At 39.5% G+C, this 21,564-nt stretch overlaps 1 protein-coding gene across 1 annotated transcript in view; it reads left to right on the plus strand.

Annotated features, from left to right (window-relative positions):
* Positions 1 to 15,537: 15,537 nt before the first annotated feature.
* Positions 15,538 to 21,564, plus strand: part of LOC130466916 (uncharacterized) — a 10,604-nt gene continuing 4,577 nt past the window's right edge. The window contains exon 1 of the mRNA XM_056835479.1: positions 15,538 to 16,123. Coding sequence (XP_056691457.1) covers positions 15,583 to 16,123 — 541 coding nt within the window. The 5' untranslated portion in view covers positions 15,538 to 15,582. The remainder of the gene's footprint in view (positions 16,124 to 21,564) is intronic.

Below are 21,564 nucleotides of genomic sequence, written 5' to 3' on the forward strand. Positions count from 1 at the left end.
CTTTGGGAAGACTAGTATCAGACAGACCTATGAAACTTTACTGTAAGAGATGAAAATCTGTCATAAGTAAATTTCATTAAAATTATTAGACACTAAATCCTCAATACCTGAGGGATTTGAGATTACTTGTTTGAGAACTGGTTACTTTGACGTTGACCAACCGTCGCACCGTAAAAGGAGGCTATAAAGGCAACGCTCAGGTAATCACCCATCAAACGAAGTCTAATCTCAAGATCGCAAGATTGGGATTGTCCTCCCATAAATCGGGATGAGATGCTTAAAAGTTGTACAAGGCCAATCGGAGAGCTAGAAACTGTGAAATGCATGGCCGTGCTCGGATGAATCATATGCTATGATTATCTATTTATTTGATCAGTTGAACTCTGAAACCGAGAAACACCACTGGACATAATAAGGATGACAACTCTTACCTTATGTTCAAGAGCAAGCATCGAGCGACAAAGGAATTAGGTAATGCACACTTGTCCCTAAGGACAAGTGGGAGACTGAAGGAAAAAATGCCCTTGATCCAAGTATGCATATAATATTAAGTCTAATAAATGCGGTTCAGTATTAATTAACAAGTTAATAATTCAGTGAGATCAAGTGAGCTGAATGCCTAGCTAGAGGCCGCTTCAGTTCAAGTGGAATTAATGACATTAATCCACAGCTTACTCTTGACTGAACCCGTAGGGTCACACAAATAGTACGTAAACGGATCAAGTATTTAATGACATTAAATACTCCATCTATGGATATTCGGACTCGACGGATCTTGGTTTCAGTGGGAGCTGAGATCGTCACAAGCAAGAAAAGAATACTCCGAAAACGATGATATTACCGTAAACGAAAATATGGATCGTATCGGAAATATAAATATTATCCAAGTCGTAGATGTTGCCGGAAACGGAAACATGGTACGTATCGGAAAATATTATCGGAAATGGAAATATTGCCGGAATCGGAAATATTGCCGGAAACGGAAATATTAAATATTTGTTCGAAACGGAAACTAATTCCGGAATCGGAAATATTAAATATTGTTCGTATCGGAAATGAATTCCGGAACCGGGAATTTAATCGGAAGCGTATCGTACGAATAAGCATCGGACGAGGCCTGCCGGACGAAGGCCCAACACGAAGCCGGGGCCATCGCCCAGCAAGCCAAACGCGCGCCACACGCCAAGCCAAGGCAGCGCCCAGGCCCACCGCAAGGCAGGCCCAACGCGCGCCAAGGCCATGGCTGCGTTGCGGGCCTCGTGGCGTGGGCTGAGCGCGCGCGCGCATAGGCGCCCCTCGTGGGCTGCCGTGCGTGTGTGTGTTTGTGTTCATGCACGATTCCTAAAGCTATTAGGATTTGGTATATGATTAAATTCCTAATCCTAAAAGGATAAATTAATTAATTAGAGTTCTTATAGGATTCTAGTTTAATTAATTCGTATCCTAGTAGGATTCTAATTCCCTTTCCATACCTCTATAAATAAGAGCCTAGGGTCATAATTTATAGACACAATTGAAGTATTCTAAAGGCAAGTTTTTGAAAGAAAAATTCAGCCATACACTTGCTACAGAATAGCCGAAAATTTCTAGTAACCTTAAGGGCGATTCTAGTTGGTCAATCTTGAGGCGGATCCGGACCTACTGTGGACTATCTACGGAGGGACGACACTTGGAGTCCTAAAGACTTGTTCTTGTTCGGTTCAGACGCAGCTAGGGAGGGCACGCAACAAAATGTATGCATCTAAACTATGCTAAATGATTATGTGTAAATAATATGCTTTCCTGGCTTTATGGTTTTTCCGCATGATTTATGTTTTGTCATATGAATCATAACCTAACACCTCCTATTTTACTCATGGAATATGCTCTATTAAGTGGGTGGTACCGTGGTGGGGTTTGACTAATATGACGGGGGGTTCCGAGGCATTAGTTTATGTTTCTTTGTTGGGGCTATCTCGGCCCGTTTACATTTTTCCTTACCGAGTCATGCGGCAGTACGGCTTAAGGCAGACTATCCCGTTTTCCGATACGGTACCACCTAAAGTAGCGGTCTTTTCCGAAGCATGGGTTCAAGCGTAGGCTAAGTATTATGGTGGCCTCCCGCGTTGAACCGTGGCCACCGATGGCTTTGTAGGTCTTTCTGAAAAATACAAGTTGTGGATGAGTTCCGATGATAAGGCTGTGAGAACTAAGGCTCGAAATGAAGAGTCGGCTGAGCTTTTGATACCTCGAGGTAGGGCTAAGTATGAGAGCCGCGATGCTGCTAATCCTCGTGACCATGGTATTAAGACTGTAAAAGCTGGTCCTGATCGAAAGCGAAAGGAAGTTCCTCCCCGTTCCAGTTCTAGGCCTAAAAAGGTGCCTAACATGAAGGGACCTGCTGTTCACAAAAGAAATGCAAGCTCTCGCAGAGATCGTCGCCGGAATAATGTATGGGTTAGAAAAGTTCAGCCTCTAGCAGAACCAGTGGCTAATCCAATTGATGTTGATAATCCTTCCCCTACCATTGTTTGTGCCCTTGAGGCTGAGCGGGCTATAGCTGTTCAAACTGAAAATGTTTCTGAGGCCTTGGCGTCCTTGGAAGTTAGTGTCAAGGAGCCTGTTCTTATGGAGATTGATATAGGGGCAGCGCATAAGCCTGTGGAAGTGGACCCTGCGAACATTGCCCTCTACAAAACTTTATTTGATGATCCGGAAGAACTCGAGTAGTGTAGTCCTTGTTAGGGTATAGGTGCCCTTTATTTTTTTCAGTTTGTGTTTGTTTTTCATTCCTTAGCACTTTGGTTTCCTTCTTATGATTTTCAAATATTAATAAAGGCGTAATTTTGTTTTTCTTGTTTTCGTTTTGTTTCTCAACACTTATGCGCATTATATTTTTTTTATTTGATTGGACCAAATCCATAAATAGGATTGCCTACGTATCCTTGTTAAATAACTTTAACTTAGAATCAGGTCGAGCGTAGTTCTAGCTAGAATAGATTCTAGGATGCCGAATTCGATAAGTATGTTCTGAGATGGAAACATATCATTTGAAACGGTAGAATAAGTGAAGTTTATTATTTATTTTAATCTGTTGCTTTGCCGAAAAACAAAAAATTGTTTTTATTTTTTGAGTACATTTTATTTTTTGAGTACACGTATTTTGCACATCATTTTTTCATGTGTTTTTTTTTGTGTGGTACGTATACGTGCTGTACCCCCCCAAGTGTTCGTTATTTTTCCGTGTATGTGCGGATAAAATGATGAGCACTTCTGGGCAAAAGGTCGGCAAGCAGAGAGATTCAGCGCCCAGGCTGGGGCGGTAAAGATTTCGGCGCCCAGCCCTGGGCGCTGAAAATAATTCCGGGGCAAGTTTCTTGGCGCGTTGCTTCTTTTCCTTGACATGTTCTTGCATTTATTTCTTTTTCTTTGTTTTGTTTTACTCTTTGTTCGTCAAGAATCAATTTTGACGCTATTTTGGAAGCTTTTTGGACTGTTAGCGTTAGACGCATTTTCGTCCAGATTAATTTTTTCTATTCGTGACTCGAAACGGCTTTGAAAATGGAGTTAGGGTGCGGAAGATATGAAGATATTTGCGTAGGCTTTTGGGTGGGTTGAGGTGCGTGTTGTTAATGAAGGGTGTATGGTGGGGTTACGTTTTATTAATTTTCTTTTTATGCAACATTTGCATTTGTTTTGGATTTGATTTCCTTTGATTTCTTTGGGTTGCATGGGTTGACTTTTATGATTGCACGGGTTGACCTTTATGTCTTGGAGATATGAAGGGGATGGTACGGTTTATTTTGTGGATTTCGAGAATTGGTTTTGATGTCACGATTCAAGACCGAGTTGGCCTTGCTATTGGGCCTAAAGTGGGCCGCTTCCTTATATTTTTTGATTTTATATTTGCAAATATGATTAGTGCTTGTTTAGTGTTAGAATAATATTTTAGGAGAAATCTTACGCCTTTATTAATTTGGAAAGTAAGGAAAACACACTGAAATTAATCAATATTCTAGGTGGTTCTTAGGACCATATCCGGGGCTTTATTCTTTCTATCATCTAAAGAACTAATAGGCGTTTTGCTAAAGTGCTCTCTACGGCTCAAGCCTTGGGTTTAGTCTCGTAGAACTTTGGTCCTTCGCATGTACTCATCTTAAACTCTATTCCCTTTGCGTTGACCCACTGACATGTCTTCACCCATCCATTCTCGGCCTCTTCTAGTGTTGATGTAGGAGTGATTAACCGAGTTGGATCGAAACTTTCATCTTGTAGAGCTAGGGAGTCATCATGGTCTCGTCCTCCATATGCTTCGATTCGTTAAACAATGTCCATAGAGCTTGGTTGTCCAATATTTCAGCGGTTTCAGTCTTGGTGAGGTGGGGTGCCTCATCCACAGTATGACAGTCATGGAAAATTTCGAATCCGGGCTTTAGCAGGCCATTCTAAATGAAGGGTTCAGGGAAGTCACAACATGGGTGTTCTTCCCCTTCCCGGACAAACATACCGTTAAGGGTTCTTTGATATGGGGAAAGGAGGGTGGCTCGTTTTGTCTTGGCTGGCTTCAGGCGTAGCCTAGACAAGTGATCAGCAATATCTGAAGGAAATAGTGCCCTTGGTCCAAGTATGCATTCTATGTTAAGTCTAATAAATGCGGTTCAGTATTAATTAACAAGTTAATAATTTAGTGAGATCAAGTGAGCTGAATGCCTAGCTAGAGGCCGCTTCACTTCAAGTGGAATTAATGATATTAATCCACGGCTTACTCTTGACTGAACCCGTAGGGTCACACAAATAGTACGTAAACAGATCAAGTATTTAATGGCATTAAATACTCCATCTATGGATAATCGGAATCGACGGATCTTGGTTTCAGTGGGAGCTGAGATCGTCACAGGCAAGAAATGAATACTCCGGAAACGATGATATTGTCGGAAACGGAAATATGGATCGTATCGGAAATATGAATATTATCCAAGTCGTAGATGTTGCCGGAAACGGAAACATGGTACGTATCGGAAAATATTATCGGAAATGGAAATATTGCCGGAATTGGAAATATTGCCGGAAACGGAAATATTGTCAGAATCGGAAATATTAGCGGAATCGGAAAATAATTCCGGAAACGGAAATATTAAATATTTGTTCGAAACGAAAATTAATTCCGGAATCGGAAATATTAAATATTGTTCGTATCGGAAATGAATTCCGGAATCGGGAAATTAATCGGAAGCGTACCGTACGAATTAGCATCGGACGAGGCCTGCCAGACGAAGGCCCAGCACGAAGCCGGGCCATCGCCCAGCAAGCCAGCGCGCCACAAACGCACCAGCCAAGGCTGCGCCAGGCCCACCGCAAGGCAGGCCCAGCGCGCGCCAAGGCTGCGGCAGCATGTGGGGCTTGTGGCAATGGGCTGCGAGCTCGCGGGCTGCGCGCGCGCGCATGGCGCCCCTCGTGGGCTGCTGTGCGTGCGTGTGTGTTTGTGTGCTATACGAATCCTAAAGCTATCAGGTTTCGACTAATGATTAAATTCCTAAAACTAAAAGGATGAATTAATTAAATAAGAATTCTATTAGGATTCTAGTTTAACTAATTCGTATCCTAATAGGATTACGATTCCCTTTCCATACCTCTATAAATAAAGGCCTAGGGTCATTATTTTACAGAGAGTATTCAAGTATTCAAAGTGATTTTTGAGAGCAAAAATTCAGTCATACAATTGCCTATACTAGCCGAAAATTCTAAGTACCTTAAGGGTGATCCTAGTTGGTCAAGCTTAAGTTGGATCCGGACGTGCTGTGGACTATCTACGGAGGGACGACACTTGGAGTCCTAAAGACTTGTTCTTGTTCGGTTCGGGCGCAGCTAGGGAAGACACGCAACAAAGTGTATGCATCTAAACTATGCTAAATGATTATGTGTAAATAATATGCTTTCCTGGCTTTATGGTTTTTCCGCATGATTTATGTATTGTCATATGTATCATAACCTAACAGTGGTATCACGAGCCTCTTATTATTTTCATAATCTAAATTGCATGAACATGGTTAAATATTACAAATTTGCAAGAATTAAAAGGGGTGATTAATTTTCGTAATTGTTAATTAATTGCAAATTGCGTTTATTTAATTATACGTACGCAGTTTTTCGGCAGTTTCTTCGTTACTCATCCAAATCGAGTGATTTTTGTGTCAAATCCGCATGTAAAAGGCATTCTAAAATTTTCGGCCGAACCCAGAATTCTCAAATTCGAAGCCTAACTATGACTTTTCGGAGGTTTTAGTTTTTCGAATGCAAAATTTCGTAAATTTAAGATGTTAAATTAAATATTTGCGATTCTTGTTGATAAATCTTGAATTTTTGATTGACCTACTGTATATGTTTAACAAGTTTGAATGCCTAGCCTTGTTAATTATGCAATCTAATTTGTAATTATGATTAATTTGTTGAAAATTGGAATAATTTAGAATTAATTTGATTTTCATAATTAGTTATAATTTAATTAGATACCTATGATTAAAAATCACCATAAAAATTGTAAATTTATGTTAAATTTTAAATTTTTATGACCTAGACTTGAATCCATGTTAATCGGAAATCAATTAAATAATAAATTTTCGATTTTTTCGCCCTAAAATTATGAAATTAATATTATTTATTAATTTGTCATTAATTTTGAATATAAATTTTAAATTTTTATGCGATTCGCTCATATAACTTGCACGCACAAAGCAATGGACGCTACGTGTTACCCTTAAGGGGTGTTGTATAGTGCGGGCATGTGACGACGAGCAAGGGAGCTCGTCGCCCATGCGGTACGAATGCAATGAGCAAGGCCATGGTGCACGAGCACAAGGCAGCAGCCCTGCCTTGTGTCGTGGGCTGTGTGCGATGGGTGAATGGGCGAGGGCGAGAGCAAGGCACGAGCAGTCGCGTGTGGGCAGCAAGCGAGCTGCGCCACAGCGCGCACTGCCTCGCGCAAGCGTGCGGAGCCTCGCGCGCAGCGAGCGCAAGCTCGCGTGCCACGAGTGCTACGCCCAGCATCGATCGCTCGCGCGCAGCGAGCGCTATTGTGCGTGCGACAAGCGCTGCGCCCAGCGATGGCGTGCAGCGTGCTTGTTGCGACGTGCGACGAGCGCTGCGCCCAGCGATGGCAAGCAGCGTGCTTGTTGCGACGTGCGACGAGCGCTGCGCCCAGCGATGGGCTGCGGCAGCATGCTTGTTGCGTCGAGCGCTGGCGCGCGCAGCGAGCACCAGCTCGCGTGATGCCTTGCGATGGTGAGCAGCAGCGATGCGACGCAGCGCATGGGCTGCGCGCATATGGCCAGCGATGGCTGTGTGCGAGTGGCCCATGGGCGTGCGTTGCGTGGGATTGTTGCGTTGCGATTAGATCGTTTTGAAATTTTAATTTGAAATTTTCAGTTTACGTAATTTTAATTAATTTTAAAATTAATAATTTAAATTATTTTCTTGGATTTTAATTTTGAATATTGTAATTATAATAAATTTTATTTATTCTAATTATTTTACTAAAATTAAAATCATGAATTAATTTAAATACGACTGAAATTAAATTAAACTTTTTGGATTCAATTATAAACTTATATGAGCTTTAAATTTTAATTAAATTTGTATGTTTCCGGTTAGACTAGAAATACATTTTATGTTTAAAATTAGTAAAGCATATGAATTTATTGGTTTAAGTGGGAGCCCTTTTTAGTCATAAACTCTTGATTAGGTCTACAAATCCTTAAGGTTAAAACAACTTGATTAGAATTAATAAGGACTGAATAATTTGTAGATTATTGGTGCCCTTGATTAATTGCTGCAAATGTTTATGTGATGCATAATGTGTTTTACTAACCAGCTATGTGGGCCATTCATGATAATGAATGGGTGAATGGTATATATTGTATATGTACTGTTTTGCAGGTTATGAAGTGACTAGTATGGCCCAAATAGGATAGAAAATATGGTCTGCGTACCATTAATTTGAATGTAATTGGTCTAAAGTACCAAAGTTGTTTTTCAATTCAAATATGGTCTGCGTACCATCAAATAGTTGTAATTAGTTTTAATTATAGCTTATCCTATTTGAAGAAAATGGTGCCTCCCACGAAGATTTTCAAGACGGACTTTGAAGTTAAAGCTTCAAGATGAAGTCGGGCCATACTAGATCACATTTATCTTATGCATGTTTTAAGTTATTTATTGCTTTTAATATGTCTTAAAATGCATGAGATCATGGCTTGATTATGTTGCATGACTAAGGATTTTAGTTCACTTAAAATCTAACCAACATAGTAAGAGCCTTAAGTTCCAAACTTAAAAATTGAGTTATAAGGTGCCATGCCAAAATATACACTTGCTTGGATATCCTTTACATCAATCTAGTAATAGTTTTCGCTCAGCGAGGTGTTACTTATTGGTCCTAAAGGGGCAAGGTACACAAATAATTGTGAGTACATGTTAGTTTTGGTGAAACTCAACGATATAAGTAAGGAGTCCTTTTATGTCGTGGCAAAATCGATAGGTTTACCTAATAAATTCTTAGACGTGCCTATCAACCAAGAATAGTTTCTAGACTATTAGCAAAAAGGTTTTTGCTTACCTAAAATGTTTTCGAATTGAGTCGACAAACTGTGCTTAATTCTTCAATAGTTTTAGGGTCTTGGAATCATTTTATTCACGCCTACCGGAACACATAATTCGAATAAAATGCTAATGACTTGTTTAAATTGCATGATTGCTTTCATTTTCAAGTTATTATTCATGATAAATGTTTAGACTTTGCATGCTTCAATGTATGTTTTAATTATTGTTTATAATTAAATATCTTGCACTGCAGTAAATCCTTTTAGAAAGGTAACAGTAAATTTCCTCGATTGGTAGTGAATCCAAGAACGATTCACGGAAATGAGAGAAAATGAGCAATTTAAAATGTACGTTTCTTTTCGCGACTTTTATGGTTGTTTTCGAATATCAAAATCGAATGGCAAACCAATTGGTGCTTGTGAATTCAAAATACAATGTAGTTTTGAGATCATAAAGCATTGAGTTTAAACGCTCAGCTTTACCAATGGTTAACAACCTAATATCTTTGTCCATTTAATTCTCGAATGAGTCTAGTCCCTAGACATTCGAATAGATCAATGCTTAGAGAACTTTAGAAGCTTCTGGTAAGATCATCTAGTTGAAATAAAATATTCAACATAAATTAAAATGGTAAGAACTTTGTTGGAGTAACATTGGACATGTCTAAACAAAGTATAAAAGTCAACACTAGAGAATTCATTCTTAAGGCTAAAAGAAAGGGTACAAGAAATAGGAAAACGAGGAACAAATGAAAGGAATTTACGATTCCGTTTCTACCTATAAGTTTATGTTTAAAGAGAAGTGACCTAGCAATCAAACTTCCTTGGTATCATATACCGCTTGAGGTTCTTACTTCGGTAATAACTCAAACAATGGAAGCTAGGATACACTAATGACCTACAAGTGGGAAATGAAGCATGGCAATGCTACATTAGTTGTAGGGTCATCTAGTTTGTTTTAAGTCCTTTCAAAGGCTGGAACTTAATGGCTATTTTGTTCCATAATCAACATACCTAAATTTCTGTTTTCAAACACAGAAAGACTCACATTCAAGAAAAACAAAAACAATGTTTGTTTGTTTATTTGAATGAAATGGTCAATTACAGGTTGAGTCAATATGCTTGATTAAAACAAACAACTCTTTAAAGAACTTTACTAGGTTCAAATCAACCCCTTGATTTGAGTTCCACTAATCTTTGGCATTGTTGCTTAGACCATATCAACAAGTTAACATTCAAAAGCTCTATTTTGATGGACTTTTGAAAGTTGATTGATTTCTAGATCATTTTAAGACAACTAGTCTTACTTGTTGAAAGTAACAAAAGATATGAACTATTGTTAGAACGCCTAGACAATAGAGTTCAAAGCTAAAGAAAGATTTTATGACTTTATTATTTCACATGGATTTGAGTGAATATAGGTTTATTTACTCAAATGTGAAATAAGTTGAATCTATTTGGCTAGTTCAAAGATTCAGAAGTATAAAATCCACTTGGCAAGAAATCATAAAGATATAGGTTAGATCATGTTGATGATTACTTGAGACCAAATATGATCATCAATGATTGTGTGTTGTAATTTCACAATCTAGGTCCATAAGATATGGCATATCTTAGTTGGAATAATCGAAGTCAATTAGTACTTGATTCGATTAATGATGAATCATAAAGACTTTTCCTATAATTTCTAAAACAAAATGCTCAACTACCACCAAACTAAACCAAATTCGTCAAAGCTATTGAAAAGTAATTTCAGAATAACTTTTCATAAAATATATCTAGAGAGTTGCAAAACTCAGTGGGAGCTTAGTGTTTGTTATTCAACAAACTAAGGCCCAAGTATAGATGTATGTTTCATTGTGATTTATTCAAATGAGACACAAGGGTATTGTTTCTACCACGAATTTTTGAGAACATAATGTTTGTTTGCTCGAAATAATGTCCTTTTGGAGATTCGTTTCCAAAATGACAAGTGGGAGAAAATAGACCTCGAAAGTCTTCGAGGCGAACAACAAACATAAACGGACATTCCGGAGGCTTTTCGAAGTGCTTCAGAAAATCCGAACTTATTCTGTAAGGACTTTACAAGTGGCTTTAAAGAATAGACATCTCTTAGAAGACTTTACAAGTGCTTCAAGGAGAACAGAATATTCAAAGGACTTTCAAATGGCTATTGATATTCTATTGTTTGATGTTCTATACCCAAGTAGGCATAGAATTCAAGTCACTGAAACTATGAGATTCTTCTATTAGATAGTGAAGAAACATAGAGATCAGGTCAATGAAACTATGAGATTCTTCTATTAGATAGTGAAGAAACCTACAACTTGCAGTCAAACTATTATCATGTAGATTAATGAGTTTGTGACTTGTAAGAAAGCTATGACGAAACCCAGATTCCCTAAAATGGTTAGAGGCCATATATAGACTCAAATGTTTTAAATGGTTAGAGGTCATAAAACTGAAGGAAATAATGCCCTTGGTCCAAGTATGCATTCTATGTTAAGTCTAATAAATGCGGTTCAGTATTAATTAAACAAGTTAATAATTCAGTGAGATCAAGTGAGCTGAATGCCTAGCTAGAGGCCGCTTCAGTTCAAGTGGAATTAATGATATTAATCCACAGCTTACTCTTGACTGAACCCGTAGGGTCACACAAATAGTACGTAAACGGATCAAGTATTTAATGGCATTAAATACTCCATCTATGAATATTCGGAACCGACGGATCTTGGTTTCAGTGGGAGCTAAGATCGTCACAGGCAAGAAATGAATACTCCGGAAACGATGATATTGCCGGAAACGGAAATATGGATCGTATCGGAAATATGAATATTATCCAAGTCGTAGATGTTGCCGGAAACGGAAACATGGTACGTATCGGAAAATATTATTGGAAATGGAAATATTACCAGAATCGGAAATATTACCGGAAACGGAAATATTGTCAGAATCGGAAATATTGCCGGAATCGGAAAATAATTCCGGAAACGGAAATATTAAATATTTGTTCGAAACGGAAATTAATTCCGGAATCGGAAATGTTAAATATTGTTCGTATCGGAAATAGATTCCGGAAATGGAAATTTAATCGGAAGCGTATCGTACGAATTAGCATCGGACGAGGCTTGCCGGACGAAGGCCCAGCACGAAGCCGGGGCCATCGCCCAGCAAGCGTGCGCGCCACAAGCCCAGCCAAGGCAGCGCCCAGGCCTACCGCAAGGCAGGCCCAGCGCGCGCCAAGGGCCACGGCTGCGTGGGCCGTGCTGCGCGGGCTGCTGCTCGCACGCATGGGCAGCCCTTGTGGCTGCCGTGTGTGTGTGAGTTTGTGCTCATGCATGATTCCTGAATCTGCAAGAGTCAGTGTATGATTAAATGTCTATTCCTAATTGGATAAATTAATTAAATAGAATTCATGTAGGATTCTAATTCCAATTAATTCGCATCCTACTAGGATTACGATTCCTTTTCCATAACTCTATAAATAAAGGCCTAGGGGTCATAATTTATACACAAGTTTCAAAGTATTCAAAAGTGAGTTTTTTGAGAGAAAATTAAAACACATCTTGCTCATAAAAGTGCCGAATTTTCTAGTACCTTAAGGGCGGTTCTAGTTGGTCAATCTTAAGGCGGATCCGGACGTGCTGTGGACTATCTACGGAGGGACGACACTTGGAGTCCTAAAAAGACTTGTTCTTGTTCGGTTCGGGCGCAGCTAGGGAAGGCACGCAACAAAGAGTATGCATCTAATTATGCTATATGATTATGTGTAAATAATATGTTTCCTGGGTTAATGGTTGTTTCCGCATGATCTATGTAAATGTCATATGTATCATAACCTAACAGTGGTATCACGAGCCCCTTATTATTTTCATAATCTAAATTGCATGAACATGGTTAAATATTACAAATTTGCAAGAATTAAAAGGGGTGATTAATTTTCGTAATTGTTAATTAATTGCAAATTGCGTTTATTTAATTATATGTACGCAGTTTTTTCGGCAGTTTCTTCATTACTCATCCGAATTGAGTGATTTTTGTGTCAATTCCGCATGTAAAAGGCATTCTAAAATTTTGACAAAAATAGTACTTTTCTGCCGAACCCAGAATTCTCAAATTCGAAGCCTAACTATGACTTTTCGAAGGTTTTAGTTTTTCGGATGCAAAATTTCGTAAATTTAAGATGTTAAATTAAATATTTGCGATTCCTGTTGATAAATCTTGAATTTTTGATTGACCTACTGCATATGTTTAACAAGTTTGAATGCCTAGTCTTGTTAATTATGCAATCTAATTTATAATTATGATTAATTTGTTGAAAATTAGAATAATTTAGAATTAATTTGATTTTCATAATTAATTGTAATTTAATTAGAAACCTATGATTAAAAACCACCATAAAAATTGTAAATTTACGATAAATTTTAAATTTTTATGACCTAGACTTGAATCCATAACAATCGGAAATCAATTGGATAATAAATTTTCGATTTTTCGCCCTAAAATTATGAAATTAATAATATTTATTAATTTGTCATTAATTTTAAATATAAATTTTAAATTTTCTTGCGATTCGTTCAAATAACTTGCACGCACGAAGCAATGGACGCTTCGTGTTACCCTTAAGGGGTGTTGTATAATGCGGGCATGCGACGACGAGCAAGGGAGCTCGTCGCCCGTGCGGCACGAATGCAATGAGCAAGGGCGTAGTGCACGAGCGCAAGGCAGCAGCCCTGCCTTGTGTCGTGTGCCACGAGCAATGAAGGTATGGGCATGGGCGAGGGGCGAGCCAAGGCAGTCGCGTGTGGGCAGCAAGCGAGCTGCGCCACAACGCGCGCTGCCTCGCACAAGTGCGCGCAGCCTCGCGCGCAGCGAGCGCAAGCTCGCGTGCCACGAGCGCTGCGCACAGCATCACTCGCGCGCACAGCGCGCGATGTCGCCCGCCCAGCGAGCGATGTCGCGCACCAGCGAGCGATGGCTCGCGCGCGCGCAGCGAGCGATCTCGCGCGCCAGCGAGCGATCTCGCGCCCCAGCGAGCGATGGCTCGCGCGCGCAGCGAGCGAGCTTGCGCGCCCAGCGAGCGATCTCGCGCGCCAGCGAGCGATGTCGCGCGCGCGCGCTGCGAGCGATAGCTCGCGTGCGATGGGCGCTATGCGGAGGCTTGCGTTGGGACAGCAGCAGCTATGCTACGAGCGCATGGGCTGCGCGCACATGGCCAGCAATGGCTGTGTGCGTACGGCCCATGGGCGTGCAACGCGTAGGGTGTTTGCGTTACGATTAGATCGTTTTGAATGTTTAATTTGAAAATTTCAGTTCACGTAATTTTAATTAATTTTAAAATTAATAATTTGAATTAATTTCTTGGATTTTAATTTTGAATATTATAATTATAATAAATGGAATTTATTCTAATTATTTTACTAAAATTAAAATCATGAATTAATTTAAATGCGACTGAAATTAAATTAAATTTTTGGATTCAATTATAAATTTATATGAGCTTTAAATTTTAATTAAATTTGTATGTTTCCGGTTAGACTAGAAATACAATTTTATGTTTAAAATTAGTAAAGCATATGAATTTATTGGTTTGAGTGGGAGCGTTTTTAGTCATAAACTCTTGATTAGGTCTACAAATCCTTAAGGTTAAAACAACTCGATTAGAATTAATAAGGACTGAATAATTGGTAGATTATTGGTGCCCTTGATTAATTGCTGCAAATGTTTACGTGATGCATAATGTGTTTTACTAACCAGCTATGTGGGCCATTCATGATAATGAATGGGTGAATGGTATATATTGTATATGTACTGTTTTGCAGGTTATGAAGTGACTAGTATGGCCCAAATAGGATAGAAAATATGGTCTGCGTACCATTAATTTGAATGTAATTGGTCTAAAGTACCAAAGTTATTTTTCAATTCAAATATGGTCTGCGAACCATCAAATAGTTGTAATTAGTTATAGCTTATCCTATTTGAAGAAAATGGTGCCTCCCACGGAGATTTTCAAGACGGACTTTGAAGTCAAAGCTTCAAGATGAAGTCGGGCCATACTAGATCACAAATATCTTATGCATGTTTTAAGTTATTTATTGCTTTAAATATGTCTTAAAATGCATGAGATCAAAAGCTTGATTATGTTGCATGATTAAGGATTTTAGTTCACTTAAAATCTAACCAACATAGTAAGAGCCTTAAGTTCCAAACTTAAAAATTGAGTTAAAAGGTGCCATGCCAAAATATACACTTGCTTGGATATCCTTTACATCAATCTAGTAATAGTTTTCGCTCAGCGAGGTGTTACTTATTGGTCCTAAAGGGGCAAGGTACACAAATAATTGTGAGTACATGTTAGTTTTGGTGAAACTCAACGATATAAGTAAGGAGTCCTTTTATGTCGTGGCAAATTCGATAGGTTTACCTAATAAGTTCTTAGACGTACCTATCAACCAAGAATAGTTTCTAGACTATTAGCAAAAGGCTTTTGCTTACCTAAGATGTTCTAGGATTAAGTCGACAAACTGTGCTTAGTTTTTCAATGATTTTAGGATCTTGGAATCATTTTATTCACACCTGCCGGAACACATAACTTGAATAAAATGCTTAATAAACATTGAATTATGCATGTATGCTAGAATTTAAGTTTATTAAGAGAAACTGTGAATGGTTATTTATTTGTTTATTCTTTTCAATTGTAGTTTTTAATATGGCAAACAACAATTCATTCAACATTCGATCAATTCTCGAAAAGGAGAAGTTGAACGGGAAAAACTTCCTTGACTGGCAAAGGAACTTGCAAATAGTTCTTATGCAGGAAGAAAAGGAGTATGTCCTAGATGAGGCGATGCCCGAAGCTCCTGGCGACGGGGTCACTCAGGCTGCCCTCAATCGTTGGATTGATGCCAACAAGGATGTGAAATGTCTAATGCTCGCCACCATGAGTGCGGATCTGCAGAAAACGTTCATCAACTCAGATGCTTTCACAATCATCAGTGAGTTGAAGAACATGTTCCAAGATCTGGCTCGAGTCGAAAGATTCGAGACTCATAGGCAAATTCTTGAGACCAAGCTTAAGAAAGGCGAGCCCGTAAGTCCACATGTTCTCAAAATGATTGGACTCATTGAGAATATGAGTCGGCTGGATCAGCAATTTTCTCAGGAAATGGCTATAGACACCATCCTCCATTCTCTTCATAGCGGGTATGATCAGTTCAAACTGAACTACAGTATGAATAGTCTGGACAAAACACTCACTGAGCTTCACGGTATGCTGAAGACCGCTGAAAAGACGCTCAAAAGTGATAAGCAGGATGTGCTTATGGTGCGTGGGGGCAAGTTCAAGAAATCTGGAAAGAAGAGGAATGCTAAGAAAGGTGGCAACAAGGCCAGCCCAACTAAGCAAACTGGCGCCAAATCTGCAAAGAGGAAGGTCAGTCAACCCACTTCTGAATCCGAATGCTTCTACTGCAAAAAGAAGGGGCATTGGAAGAGAGATTGCTTGAAGCTAAAGGAAGATCAGAAGAACGGAACAGTCGTTCCATCTTCAGGTATTTTCGTTATAGACTGTATACTTTCTAATTCAACTTCTTGGGTATTAGATACAGGTTGTGGCTCACACTTATGTTCCAATCCACAGGGACTAAGAAGAAGTAGAAAGTTAAGCAAGGGAGAAGTCGACCTACGAGTGGGAAATGGAGCACGGATTGCTGCATTAGCTGTAGGAACTTACTATTTGTCGTTGCCCTCCGGGCTAGTTTTGGAACTGGAAGAATGTTTCCATGTTCCAAGTCTTACCAAAACATCATTTCAGTTTCTTGCTTAGATGCTAAGGGATTTTCCTTTATAATAAAAGACAATAGTTGTTCGTTTTATTTTAAAGAGATGTTTTATGGATCTGCTAGATTAGTCAATGGACTTTATTTATTAGATCACGACAAACAAGTATATAACATAAATACCAAAAAGGCCAAAAGGATGATTCAGATCTCACCTATCTGTGGCATTGTCGATTAGGCCATATAAACTTGAAACGCTTAGAAAGACTTCAAAGGGAAGGAATTCTAGAACCATTTGACTTAGAGGATTATGGTAAATGCGAATCATGTTTACTTGGCAAAATGACAAAGCAACCTTTTTCTAAAGTTGGAGAAAGAGCAAATGAACTATTGGGTTTAATCCATACAGATGTATGTGGACCAATGAGTACAAATGCTAGAGGTGGTTTCAGCTACTTTATCACTTTCACTGATGACTTCAGTAGGTATGGTTATGTCTACCTAATGAAGCATAAGTCTGAATCCTTTGACAAATTCAAGGAATTTCAGAGTGAAGTAGAGAATCAATTAGGCAAGAAGATCAAGGCACTGCGGTCTGATAGAGGCGGTGAATATCTGAGCTATGAATTTGATGACCATCTGAAAGAATGTGGAGTTCTATCAGAATTGACTCCTCCTGGAACACCACAATGGAACGGTGTGTCAGAACGGAGGAACAGAACCTTGCTAGACATGGTCAGGTCAATGATGGGTCAGGCCGAACTTCCATTAGAATTTTGGGGACATGCATTAAATACAGCTGCACTCACTATAAATAGAGCTCCGTCTAAAGCTGTCGAAAAGACTCCATACGAATTGTGGTTTGGAAAGCCTCCAAATGTGTCTTTTCTTAAGATTTGGGGATGTGAAGTATACGTCAAACGATTAATTTCAGACAAACTTCATCCAAAATCTGACAAATGTATCCTTGTGGGCTATCCAAAGGAAACAAAGGGGTATTACTTCTACAATACATCTGAGAACAAAGTGTTTGTTGCTCGAGATGGTGTCTTTTTGGAGAAGGATCACATTTCCAAATGACAAGTGGGAGAAAAGTAGACCTCGAAGAAATTCAAGTCGAACAACAAACTCTAGAGAATGCTCAAGATGACATTCAGGATGAAACTCAGAGATCTTTAGAAGAATCTGGTGAGAATCATGGTCAATCTAGAAATGTTACCCCGCGTAGATCGCAAAGATATAGATCTCAACCGGAAAGGTACTTAGGTATTTTGACGAACGAGAGCTATGACGTTCTATTACTTGAAAGTGATGAACCTGCGACTTACAAGCAAGCTATGACGAGCCCTAGCTCCAAGCAATGGCAAGAAGCCATGCAATCTGAATTAGACTCCATGTCTGAAAACCAAGTATGGGATTTGGTCGATTTGCCAGATGGCTACCAAGCCATTGGAAGCAAATGGGTTTTCAAACTGAAAAAGGACAAGGATGGGAAACTTGAAGTTTTCAAAGCTAGATTGGTTGCAAAAGGTTACAGGCAAGTCCACGGTGTGGATTACGATGAAACCTTTTCACCAGTTGCAATGCTAAAGTCTATTCGAATAATGTTAGCAATCGCTGCATATTACGATTACGAAATATGGCAGATGGATGTCAAAACTGCTTTCTTAAACGGCGTTTTAACAGAAACTGTGTTTATGACACAGCCTGAAGGTTTTGAGGATCCAAAGAATGCTAAAAAGGTATGCAAGCTAAAGAAATCAATCTACGGATTGAAGCAGGCATCCAGGAGCTGGAATATACGTTTTGATGAAGCGGTCAGTGACTTTGGTTTCATCAAGAACGCAGACGAATCTTGTGTATACAAGAAGGTCAGTGGGAGCAAAATTGCTTTCCTAGTATTATATGTCGACGACATATTGCTTATCGGAAATGACATTCCTATGTTGAACTCTGTCAAGATTTGGCTTGGGAAATGTTTTTCGATGAAGGATCTAGGAGAAGCACAGTACATATTGGGCATCAAGATTTACAGAGATAGATCTAAAAGGATGATTGGACTTAGTCAAAGCACTTATATCAATAAGGTGCTTGATAGGTTCAAGATGGCGGACTCCAAGCGAGGCTACCTACCCATGTCTCATGGAATGACTCTAAGCAAGACTCAGTGCCCAAAAACACTTGATGAGCGTAGACGAATGAATGGGATTCCATATGCATCATTGATTGGTTCAATAATGTATGCTATGATATGTACACGCCCGGATGTTGCGTACGCACTCAGTGCTACGAGCAGATACCAGTCAGACCCAGGAGAGGCGCATTGGACTGCTGCCAAGAACATTCTGAAGTACCTGAAAAGGCACAAAGATGACTTCCTGGTCTATGGTGGAGATGATGAATTAATTGTTAAAGGCTATACGGACGCAAGTTTCCAAACCGACAAAGATGATTTCAGATCACAGTCTGGGTTTGTCTTCTGCCTCAACGGAGGAGCAGTAAGCTGGAAAAGTGCTAAGCAAAGCACCATTGCGGATTCTACAACTGAAGCGGAGTACATTGCTGCACATGAAGCAGCAAAGGAAGCTATATGGCTAAGGAAGTTCATAGGAGAACTTGGTGTAGTCCCCTCCATTAAAGGACCAATAGCCCTGTATTGTGATAATAACGGAGCTATTGCACAGGCAAAAGAGCCTAGACACCACCAGAGAGTCAAGCATGTACTTCGTAGATTTCACCTTCTACGAGAGTTCGTTGAAAGAAAAGAAGTCGAGATAAGCAAAATTGGAACTGATGACAACATATCAGATCCATTAACTAAACCTCTGCCGCAAGCGAAGCACAACTCGCACACTGCAGCTATGGGAATCAAGCATATTGGAGAATGGCTTTGATGTCTCTGTTTAATGTTTTAAAGTTTTAGAGTTTAAATCTTTGTAAAACATTATTGGTTAATCATTCACAATAAATGAAAGGAATTCATTTTTCCATTTAATTCGTGGTTTATTAAATGATGAGTCCCTTCAACTTGACGATATATTCAAGATAGACTGTCAGGACCAGTCCTGTGACTAAGAAATGTCTATCAAGTGAACTTGAATGTCAAAGGTTGAAAATGGTCCCTAATCGGAGTTTTCTATAAAATTGGACGCATAGAAAACGTTAGACGATTAGAATGCAAGATGACTAGTAGTTCTGTTTCTTGAACTATGTGGACATGGCAATGTCATAATCATTTGCATAGATACTTACTTTGGGAAGACTAGTATCGGACAAGACCTATGAAACTTTACTGTAAGAGATGAAAGTCTGTCATAAGTAAATTTCATTAAATTATTAGACACTAAATCCTCAATACCTGAGTGATTTGAGATTACTTGTTTGAGAACTGGTTGCTTTGACGTTGACCAACCGTCGCACCGTAAAAGGAGGCTATAAAGGCAACGCTCAGGTAATCACCTATCAAACGAAGTCTAATCTCAAGATCGCAAGATTGGGATTGTCCTCCCATAAATCGGGATGAGATGCTTAAAAGTTGTACAAGGCCACTCGGAGAGCTAGAAACTGTGAAATGCATGGCCGTGCTCGGATGAATCATAGGCTATGATTATCTGTTTATTTGATCAGTTGAACTCTGAAACCGAGGAACACCTCTGGACATAATAAGGATGACAACTCTTACCTTATGTTCAAGAGCAAGCATCGAGCGACAAAGGAATTAGGAAATGCACACTTGTCCCTAAGGACAAGTGGGAGACTGAAGGAAATAATGCCCTTGGTCCAAGTATGCATTCTATGTTAAGTCTAATAAATGCGGTTCAGTATTAATTAACAAGTTAATAATTCAGTGAGATCAAGTGAGCTGAATGCCTAGCTAGAGGCCCGCTTCAGTTCAAGTGGAATTAATGATATTAATCCACAGCTTACTCTGACTGAACCCGTAGGGTCACACAAATAGTACGTAAACGGATCAGTATTTAATGGCATTAAATACTCCATCTATGAATATTCGGAACCGACGGATCTTGGTTTCAGTGGGAGCTAAGATCGTCACAGGCAAGAAATGAATACTCCGGAAACGATGATATTGCCGGAAACGGAAATATGGATCGTATCGGAAAATATGATATTATCCAAGTCGTAGATGTTGCCGGAAAACGGAAACATGGTACGTATCGGAAAAATATTATTGGAAATGGAAATATTACCAGAATCGAAATATTACCGGAAACGGAAATATTGTCAGAATCGGAAATATTGCCGGAATCGGAAAATAATTCCGGAAACGGAAATATAAATATTTGTTTCGAAACGGAAATTAATTCCTGGAATCGAAATTTAAATATTGTTCGTATCGGAAATAGATTCCGGAAATGGAAAGTTAATCGGAAGCGTATCGTACGAATTAGCATCGGACGAGGCCTGCCGGACGAAGGCCCAGCACGAAGCCAGGCCATCGCCCAGCAGCGTGCGCGCCACAGCCCAGCCAAGGCAGCGCCCAGGCCTACCGCAAGCAGGCCCAGCGCGCGCCAAGGGCCACGCTGGCGTGGGCCGTTCTGCGCGGGCTGCTGCTCGCACGCATGGGGGCAGCCCTTGTGGCTGCCGTGTGTGTGTGGTTTGTGCTCATGCATGATTCCTGAATCGCAAGAGGTCGTGTATGATTAAATGTCTATTCCTAATTGGATAAATTAATTAAATAAATTCATGTAGGATTCTAATTCCAATTAATTCGCATCCTACTATGATTACGATTCCTTTTCCATAACTCTATAAATAAAGGCCTAGGGTCATAATTTATACACAATTTCAAAGTATTCAAAGTGAGTTTTTGAGAGAAAATTAAAACACATCTTGCTCATAAAAGTGCCGAATTTTCTAGTACCTTAAGGGCGATTCTAGTTGGTCAATCTTAAGGCGGATCCGGACGTGCTGTGGACTATCTACGGAGGGACGACACTTGGAGTCCTAAAAGACTTGTTCTTGTTCGGTTCGGGCGCAGCTAGGGAAGGCACGCAACAAAGAGTATGCATCTAATTATGCTATATGATTATGTGTAAATATATGTTGGGTAATGGTTGTTTCCGCATGATCTATGTAATGTCATATGTATCATAACCTAACAAAACATACTCATGTTTTGATGACAAAATTTGAAATTTTGTTGCTTTTGCAAGAATATTTCACACCTATTGTTGCAGTTGTTTTAAAGGATA

Source organism: Spinacia oleracea, chromosome 2 (assembly GCF_020520425.1).
Source record: "Spinacia oleracea cultivar Varoflay chromosome 2, BTI_SOV_V1, whole genome shotgun sequence".
NCBI classification, from domain to species: domain Eukaryota; kingdom Viridiplantae; phylum Streptophyta; class Magnoliopsida; order Caryophyllales; family Amaranthaceae; genus Spinacia; species Spinacia oleracea.